We start from the raw sequence: 10,085 nt of genomic DNA on the forward strand, positions 1-10,085 counted from the left end.
ACCTCTACTTTATCTCTAATGACTTTTGCTCCTTCACCCTCCTTCACATCTCTTCTGCTGCTACCACAGCTATGTGAAGTCCTTGGAAACAGCCTCTATGAAGTTGGGTGCCGACATGAGGATGGTGAAGGTACAAATGATGGAGAAGAGAGAGAAGGCCACCAGGCACAGCCGATCAACCACTGCTGCTGCAAATTTCCACTCACTGCAGATGGCCTCAGCCTCATCCTGGTCCCTGAACCTTTGGGCTATATATAACACCTCCTCCAGGATGCGCTGTATCTCTGGTGGTGGGATGTTAACTCCCATCCCTGGTCCAGTTCCTATGCCCAGACCTCCAACACTACTTGCAACTCCTCCAGGTGGCTCAGCCTCATCACTAAGGGAACTATGGGCACATCCCCCTAACGCTATCCCGGAGTCGCTAGAAGCCGGGCAGTGTGGGCTCTCTAGGGAGTGATAATTGCTGAAATAGAGGCTCATGGAGCCGTTGGAGGTGCCAGTGGAATAAGGTGGGCAGGATGTCTGTGAGAGGGGCACAGAGAGGGTTGGTACTGTGCTCATCTCTATAGAGCTGGTACTAGAGTGGTGCTGGGAGGTGTGATAGTACTTGTAACCAGGTCGCTTTCGCTCTTCTCCAGGTTGTTTCATACGGAGAAACCAGGCACACCAGTTCAACAGCACCACCCGAACCTGTCAGTGCCACATGTGCACAGTAACACATTCAATAAACAACCATTTGCATTAAATGTTATCAGTGACAATTGTGATGACTATCTGATTAAGTGATTAAGTCACTTTCGGTCACTCACCCACTTGGGCATCTTGCCTCCTTGAGGGTCATGATGGTGAAACTGCAGCACTATAACTGTCACCACCACAGACATTCCCACAATCATCATGGTGCTGGCAAAGTACTGGGCTGCCGAGAACACACAAAAAAAACATCAATATGCTTTTAGTTGTTTGCTCAGTTACAAAGAAGGTCATGCATTTTATATGTGTTGAATCTTTTCCCATTTCCATGCCTTTGAACTAGCCCATGGTTATATTTAACATGAACTAGCAGGTAAAATGTTAAGATGAAATTAATTCCAAAATAACTGATTTCACACTTGAACATGAAAGGGAAGCAAGTCTGAACTGTTTGTGCACAGCTTATATTGCCAAGGGGAGAATATGCACCCTTGAACTCAAACAAGGGAAATTAAATTTGTGCAAAGACACGGGTAAACAAACCAAAATAAGTTAGAGAGAGAACATTAGTGCTGGTTTTGGGGGATGTTTTCACCCACACAAGGGGACAATATGGCTGCACTAACTGAACAATGTGCTCTTTCCCAGCATATATACACACACACGCACAGTATATTTGCACTGATCAGCCACAACATTAAAGCCACCTGCCTAATACTGTGCAAGTCTCCCTCATGTCGCCAAAACAGCTCTGACCTGTTGAGGCACAGACTCCACAAGGCCTCTGAAGGTGTCCTTTGGTATCTGATATCAAGCCATCAGCAGCAAATCCTTGTACATCCCTGTACATCTGATAAATATGGAATTCAAGGCAATGCCTTGAACTCTTTATCATGTTCCTCAAACCACTCCTGAATCATTTCTGCATTGTGGCAGGGCGGATTATCCTGCTGCAAGCAATTAGGGAATATTGTTGCCATGAAAAGTTGTACTTGGTTTACAACATTGTTTACGTAGGTCCATGTCAAAGTAACATCCACATGAAAGGTAGGACCCAAGGTTTCCCTGCAGAACGATGCCCAAAGCATCACACTGCCTTCACGGGCTTGCCTTCTTCCTAGTGGCTTTAATGTGGTGGCTGGTTAGTGTGAGGACTTGCCCTCCTTTCTCTTGCTTGCAGATGACTGTGAACAAAGATAAACAGATAAAGAGAGAATCTACTGCAGTTTCAGGAAACTTCATGTCACCTGATGAAGCCAGAGATCATGTCCTTATTTGATAGGTCTTGGAAACAAAGATGGAGGGAAGAGGAAGAAGCTTAAGGATCAGAAAGGTGTTAAAGAAGAAGTGGCACAGAGAATAATACAATAAAAGGTAGGAAGAGAGGTGAGGAAAGACATTGAAAAAGATGTTAAAGTATTTATTAGAGGTGGAAGGACGTTTGCTTTGTCCTGTCTGCTTTATGGTCAATCACTGTTCACTCTGTCTTTCTTTATAGATAGAATCAGAAAAGCTTGCCTACAGATATGATGTATAATAACTCACAATATAACAGCGAGCCCTCAGTCACAAGACATATTGTTGTTCATGGCTGCACTAACTAATGATGAATTAGAACAGAACAGAATTAAAATTAACTGAGCAAAATGGTCTTTAAATACATGAGATAGGTCAAACTGAATTAACTAAAATTAAAGGAACACATTTAGCATATCTGGGGACTAAAGGCCGAGGATAAAAGATGGCCTGATCCTGGCAGCAGTGTTGAACACATATTTATTTATTTATATGTTTACAGTCAAGTTCAAGGAGGTACAATAACTCATGTCCACACCCAGTCACTGTATTGTAAAAGAACATGAGTCATTTTAACGAGACTACTGAAAGTTTCTCAGCTGGCCTTGTGTTCAGGCCAGGAGAACTGAAAGAGAGATGAATCACTCTTATTGATGACATTTATCACGTTTTTCTCAGTGATGGCAGCATGTTCAGCATGACCAAACACTACTTACATCATACAGTATGCAGTTGACATGTCAATGATATTTCAGTTTGACCTACTGAAACTGATATGACACATAAGAAAGAAAGCAAACACATGTAAGCTCCCTCTCTCACACAAGGCAGGACAAAAAAATGTTTATTTTTGTCACCCTCCTACACCATACGGTGCTGCTCCACAGTGAACAATCAGGTGATGCCAAGACCTGTCAGGCCATGTAATTTATCCCATTCGCTATACAGGTGTACTTAGAATGATGTATAGATGCCCTCAGGGTAGGCAAGTCAAATCCCAGCCACACTCAATGATGGGGATGGATGGATGGACTGACTGATTGATTCATTTTTCCAGGAGACTATAATGCATGTTGTATATTACAGGTGCTTAGTGGAAGTGCAAAAAATACTCATGGGGACAGCCATGCTGTGTGCTGCTCATTAACGTCTGTGCGCTGATAGACTGAATCGATATTAGTCACTTCAGGTTCAGTGTTTTCATAAGAACCTTTTCTCCTCTGCCAAGTAAAGTTTTCAAATTAAACACACACAAGCAGTATCTGGCACAGCTCTGCTGAGTTATTGCTTCTGTTCAAAAATTAATGTCTGTCTGAATTGTTGTTTTTTTCCATCCACAACAATGACATCCCTTCTCCCATCTTCAGCTGATCCATGCACATAAACATACACATAAATATAACCCACCGATGAGAGGAACGGAGTCAGACGTGGCAGGCATGATCTCAGCTACCAGAAGCATGAAGACAGTTAGTGAAAGCAGCACAGTGATGCCTTAGGACAGATCAGGAGATGCACACAAGGAGAGAGAGAGAGAGAGAGAACATGATATATATAAAGTTATGATCATGGTCACTGGTGTGTAAAATTATTCCTGTAGTTAGTTACATATGTAATCAGTTATGTTGTCATGACTACAACCATTTGTCAGATAGTGGCTCGTCTGACATATCCAAGGTAAGATACAGCTTTAGAAATTACTCAAATATTCTGACTTTGCATCTTATTTTGAAATTCAATTATTCCAAGGTGATTTGGCATGCATATATTCAAGGCTTGCTATGTGAATCATAAGGATGTGTTTGCAGACATTCAGACAAGTGACAAATTAAAGGAGAATCCAACATAAAGTGTCTTAAGGTATTCAACCACCACGTGCCAGCGCTGACAGAACAGCTTCAGTGCACCTTGGCATTGATTCTACAAGTCTCTGGATTCTACTGGAGGGATGAACACCATTTTTCCAAAAGACTTTCCCACATTTGGTGCTTCAGTTATTGTTATTATTATTAATTCCTTTATTTAAACAGGTAATCCCACTGAGACTGTGAGCTCTTTTTCAAGAGAGACCTGTGTACAAGATTAACATGTACAGTTTTTTAAGATGCAACTAAAACAAGACAGTCAACATACATGTTAAGTTCTAGGCACAGTTCTTATCATTTGGCAGAGTTGATGATGTTAATGGAGAGTGCTGTCTTACATGTCATAGCTGTTCAACTGTGAAACTGTTTGTTTCAACCAATATATCGGTTTTCTTCTACAAAGAATACACATGTTTGTGTTTTCACCATCTCACCCAGAGAAATCTTTTCCCCCGAGTCTGCAGGTAACAGGAAGACCAGCAGGGCCAAGCCAGAGATCAGCACACAGGGGATGAGCAGATTGAGGCCATAATATAGAGTCCTGCGGCGCATGGTGACTGTAAACGTCACATCAGGATAAGGCTCTTTACAGCACTCGTAGTACAGCTCATTACGCTTGGCTGGCACGCCTGTGGGAGAGGTAAACACACACGGGTAATTTGAGGACTGAAAAAGTGATTCAGTTTGAAGATTTAAATAGCTGCAATTACTTTATCTCTTTGTGTGCATTATCTGTACATATGGATGGGTTAATATTTTGAAGAACTACAGTTGTTTTTATTCGATGTATTAGTAAAACGTTTCAGCTAACCAAAAAAAAAAAAGAAAGAAAAAAAACATCTGAATCACTTTTGAGTTTTGGAAGATGAACTATCCCTCTTTGAACTCTAATTCTAGGGATGTGTGCTGCACACACATACTGTATGTTCTGGTTACACACCTGATAGTGTGTCAGACACTCCTATTTGATGCCATCTGGTGCTGGTGCTGTCTGACACCCATTTCCAGCTGCCCATTGTCCCAGTGGCACCTGGATCTGCTGCTAATGTGTTCTACATGGGAACACCATGCTTGGGAGGTCTTCCAAAAATTCTCCCCTTTGCAAATCCAGCAACTACCACCCAAATGATGTCCCAGAATGAAAGCCATTTGTATAAGTATTTCATTTTCAACAAAAACTGTTTATTATTATACTCAGCAAAAGCCTCAAACAACAGGTCTACACTCAAGTGTCAAAATCTTTTAATGCCTGTAACAATGTCAGGAGCAAAGGAGGAAGTCATGTTATGTAGAGACAGTATGCACAGGGAGGAGGTCCTGTTGGACTGATGGGTTGACAAAATATGGGACTTTAACACAGACGATAACCGTTCATTTCTATAACTATGACCACAATCATTCTACACTGCTCAAAAAAATAAAGGGAACACAAATAGTTGAATGCCTTATTTTTGTGTTCCCTTTATTTTTTTGAGCAGTATATAAGCATAACCATGTGTTTATTATTGGAAATATGACAACAAATCAAGCCTTAATAAAGCACTTGTTTTAACCCAATCCATGATTTTGTTCCTAAACCTAACCAAATTTTTGCAAATGCACTTCACAGAGTGAATACAGCAGGGGTTGTTGTGCAGCACTGTGATACCCCTAGAGAAACTGTTAGTTTTCTTCTCATTGCAGGACTCAGAAATGGGTTTTGTGTTAAAGCATCTGCACTGAACAATACAATCACACTGGATTCTCAAATACAGCCATCTATCCTGATGACAATACCTGCAGTGATAAATATATAAACACAGACACTCTTACCTACAAGGTCCCACTCCCCATTGGGTATGTATGTAGATGTGTCCACGTCCAACATCTGGAGGTCCAGCAGCCAGCCATTGTGCGTCCAGGAACCAAACTTCAAGTCACATTTCTGAACATCGAAGGGAAACCAACGTACATCAATGTAGCAAGTGCTCTTCAAGATGCCAGGAGGGATGTACTGGCAGTGACCTGATGCGTTGACCAGTACGTTGGTGTGGAAAGTGGCATCAAACCTCTCATCCGCGCTGGGGAAGCAGAGAGTTTGTGCAACTTTAAAACAATGAATAATCTGGCTGTGTGCTGTAGCTCTATCTTGCTCAGTGTTGCTTATCTATTTATTGCCTTTTTAATAGATTTTAAGCTGGCAATTACTTCGAAATGGGTTTGCCAGTTTGTACTAATGCAGAGAGATGAAAACTCATAATAAAATGACCTTGTGAATGAACAGTGATGGAAGAAATCACAAGAAGGTAATTTTGTAGGGTTTGCCTGTTTGTTACAGTCAGTGAGAGATGCACATTTGGTTAAGACAAATTAGGGAATAAGAAAAGTGTTTGATTAGAGAAAGAGGACATTAATTTGAAGGCTACACAAGACTTGTATGTTTAAGGTCATTTGTTTTTGTAATAAAAAAACTAATTAGTCAGCCCATTAGATCAGCACTTCACTGTTGTCAGCGTTTATGCGTACTTGCAAGTGTCCCCGTCTCTCTGCTGTTAGTGCCTAACCCACCACAGCAGCAAGCAGTAAAGTGATACATCCACCCAGCCATCGCTGTAGCAACCAGTCTTCTACTTCAGTCCTTCACCCAAATACACACACATTCAGGGTGGAGTGAGATCAAATATTCAGAAACCAAATCAGTGACCCAAGAAAACACCAGAAATGCCTCCTTCGAGGCTCTACAACTCACAACCTGATGGGATTATATGAAGGCAGCCATGGATACACATAGATGGATACAGTATATTGCAGGGGCTTGGCAAACACGGTACAATGATTCTGGATTAATTAATATACATCCAGTAAAACTGCTCTTTATAAAAGCATGCATAACCTTTCATGCTGATCAATGAAATGATCAACTGGAATTATGATTAGGATCTTGATTATGATTCTATTTTATGAAAGTCTTTTAATAATCTTATTATTTGTGAAGTTAGACCTTTCAGGTTAAGTGGCCGAAGTGCAAGCAGTCTTGAGACAAACGACTGTGAAAGGCAATGAGTCAGAGCAGGACTCACAGCAAGATGATTGGAGTTTTTTTTGTGGGATATCTGTGTGCACCCTAGTGAGGTCTTCTTCTTCTTATGTTGCAGAGTTAATTCCTGGTTGGCTTGATATACAATAAAAAGGCCCACACAGTACACCTATATGCACATGCACACACAAATCAACACACTCACGATACATTCCCCAATGAAACGATAATGCCAGAGCGCCTCCAACATCCTGGAGCTGCATTCAGCCTTCACAAAAGAATGTGGCCTGCATCTTAACAGAAATTGCAGGTGGACTCATCTCATTTGTACCTGGCTTTGCTCAGATTGAGTCATTTATGTTTTTAAGAAGGCTGAGTAATGTAATTTATTTCTCTTGTGTGTGTGTGTTGCTAGCAGCTGAGAGACGGACATCAAGGTTGGCCGAGGTGCAGCCACGCAATAAATTATTCCTTCTTTTATCTAAAGGTGTGTGCTTTCCTGGAATCACTGCTTACACACATCACAGTAGAGAATGCTATGAGGTATGTGTGTGTGCATGTGAAGAACAAAAGTACTTAAAATTTTGATCCTTAAAGTTGTCTGAGAAAGATCACTTAATTAGAGCACACAAAATCTGTTGTAACGCATTGAAGCAGATGAGTGAAAAACTGTTTTGCAAAGGAAATCAACCTTAAAACATTTAAACTTTACTGTAACTTGTATCAAAATAGAAATATACTTAGAATAACTGTGTCAGCTATTCAGGAGATTGTTTCATGAATCTTAAGACTATTTTTAAACATAGCACTCTGGAATAATGAACAATTTGCAATGTACATATTTCAGTTATTAAACATGAATACAACTGGACAAGCAATAGCTCAGGGACAATGGGAAGTGGTTGTGTTTGTAAAGTGCGACACACACACACACACACACACACACTGGGGAAAGTACTATGGACAGGCTGTGCAAGGTGGAAACAGAGACAGACCAACAGCGACAATGGTGGCAGTGTCAGGTTCTTGCACCATGACACATGAGTCACTAAGAGTCCTTCTCACTCACTGCACACATGCACACAATGACCAAAAAAGTTGTCACAAATTGTACCAGAAAGAGAGCCATGCAGCATACTGCACTAGTACATTTTGTATCCACACACATAAAGAGGCAGGCTATTGCTAATTATGCTGTCAACATCTCATTAATTTGCTTCCAATTCAGGCTTGTTTATGTAGAAGATAGGGTTCGACCCCATTCATCAATTTACAGGAAACATATTTATAATGTCATATCTTCTTAATGTAGTCTTTATACACCAAGTCCCAAATGAGAATGCACTTTGAGAACATGCACATCAGTGCCACAGACAGTGTTTGTTTATTTAAGTCATCCATTAATTTAACCATTCATCCAGCTAAAAAAAAGCCTTTTATTCCCTTCATCCAGTTGTTTCTCCTTTCATCATTATGGCTTGTCATAGTGCTGTCTATGCTGGACATCTACCTTGCTGCCTGTGGTTTACCTGAGTTGGATGTGCCTCATCCATCCCCAGTTGAGTGAGAACATGAACTTTTCCCTCTAATAAAACCCAATGCCACACATGCCCCATGTCATATATTGTACATTATAGTCATGCACACACGTGTACACAGTCCATTGTGGCAGACAAGCCAGCACCAAGTTTACACTCGGCTCTCTCTTCTGTCTCATGAAAAGACAAATACATTGGCTCGTTTGTAATAACCTTATTTTGACTTTGAAAATATCCAGTTTCTCCAAAATAAATTGAGTTTTCATAAGCTGAGTTCAATTAAATTTCAAAACACATTTAATCCTTACTAATTATTCTGAGCAATGCTGATAGAGTAATGTGGTTTGATTTGGAAGATGTCAGCTGTCAATCACAGCGTAAAAAGCTTTGCAATTATGGTAAATAACAATATCTTCCGCTGGAGGTATACAGGGATATATGGTCTGGATGGTAAAGCCATGACTCATAGTACAAATTACCCATGTGTGAAACATCTCTGAGACAGTGGGAGTGCTGCTGAAAATTTGAAAAGCAATATGATAGAGACATGAGAGATTTCACACTGGGATAATAACCCATCACAGGCAGTATCTGATTCTTTTAATCTCACTCTACATTAAATATAATCTGTACTGAGATGACATCTGATCTAAACCCTGCTCAACAACATTAGCTTTATATTAAAACAGAAGAAATAAGTGAGTGCATTTATAGTGACCTCTTGTCTGAGCAGCATTCCAATAAGCCTAAAAGCATCTGCTATTCACCACAGTAAAACTAGCATGGCTGCACACTGATGGCCCACTGTCTGCTGTCAACATATTTCATCTGTTCTGGTAACTGAACCATAATTAATGAGTTGAAGCATGAGATGGGATTTTTTTTTTAACCACACCAGCAATGTACCATGACATTTGGTTCAAATATTCATGATCCTTAGCGGATGATTCCTAAAGACTTTGGCTATGGCCAGCAGCTCACTTATTTTTCATTTATCCAGTGAAATATCAGCCCTGCTAGATGGATTGGCACAAAATGTTGTAGAGACAGGCAAGGCTCCCATCAGGATGAATGTAATAACTCTGGTGATCCCTTAATGTTTCAGCTGGCGCCATCGTCAGGTCAAACTGAATTAGGTTTATAGTCAAATACCTAAAAAACTAATGACATTCCCAACAACATAAGCTGCACTTTAAACTAAGATGGTGAACATGCTAAAAACTAGTAATATCAAAGTGTGTTTTGTAAACAAGAGAGGGCAGTTGAGAAGCTAGCAAGACACAAACAGGTAGACTGAAGGAGAGAGTAATATGCTGATACCTTGACAGATAAGAGATGTATATGTATATGGGATGATTGGTAAGGAGGAGTCTGTGAAGGCTGGGAACAATAAAATATGGAGAGGAAGGGTTGATTGAATAGAGTGAATTATAGTGAGGCACAAATAGAATGAGCTGAGAAGTGAGATGGAGGATTAATGATGGAGGGGGAGGAGTGGAGGTTCTGTAGAGGGTAAAAGGCAGAGATGCGGAAAGAGAGTAGTGAGAGCAGGGAGATTAGAAAGGGTAATCGCAGCAGGTCTTTAAAAGATGAGCTTTTAAAATTTGGGTTAATACTCCCAAACCTTTTGTTTTGTCCTCATGTTCCCTGTAATGTGTGTATTTCTGTGTGAGT

The 10,085-nt window shown here is 40.6% G+C and overlaps 1 protein-coding gene across 3 annotated transcripts in view; it reads right to left on the reverse strand.

Moving 5' to 3' along the window:
* Window positions 1-6: 6 nt before the first annotated feature.
* Window positions 7-10,085, reverse strand: part of LOC109956962 (neuronal acetylcholine receptor subunit alpha-7-like) — a 28,470-nt gene continuing 18,391 nt past the window's right edge. For 2 of the 3 annotated variants that reach the window (XM_020594485.1, XM_020594492.1), the window contains exons 6-10: window positions 5,670-5,917; window positions 4,292-4,486; window positions 3,400-3,486; window positions 813-922; window positions 7-693 (exon numbers count right to left, since the gene is read on the reverse strand). In XM_020594485.1, coding sequence (XP_020450141.1) covers window positions 70-693; window positions 813-922; window positions 3,400-3,486; window positions 4,292-4,486; window positions 5,670-5,917 — 1,264 coding nt within the window. In that variant the 3' untranslated portion in view covers window positions 7-69. The remainder of the gene's footprint in view (window positions 694-812; window positions 923-3,399; window positions 3,487-4,291; window positions 4,487-5,669; window positions 5,918-10,085) is intronic. The other variant, XM_020594499.1, reaches the window with a different exon arrangement.

This window comes from Monopterus albus, unplaced genomic scaffold (assembly GCF_001952655.1).
Source record: "Monopterus albus unplaced genomic scaffold, M_albus_1.0 scaffold2.1, whole genome shotgun sequence".
Classification (NCBI taxonomy): domain Eukaryota; kingdom Metazoa; phylum Chordata; class Actinopteri; order Synbranchiformes; family Synbranchidae; genus Monopterus; species Monopterus albus.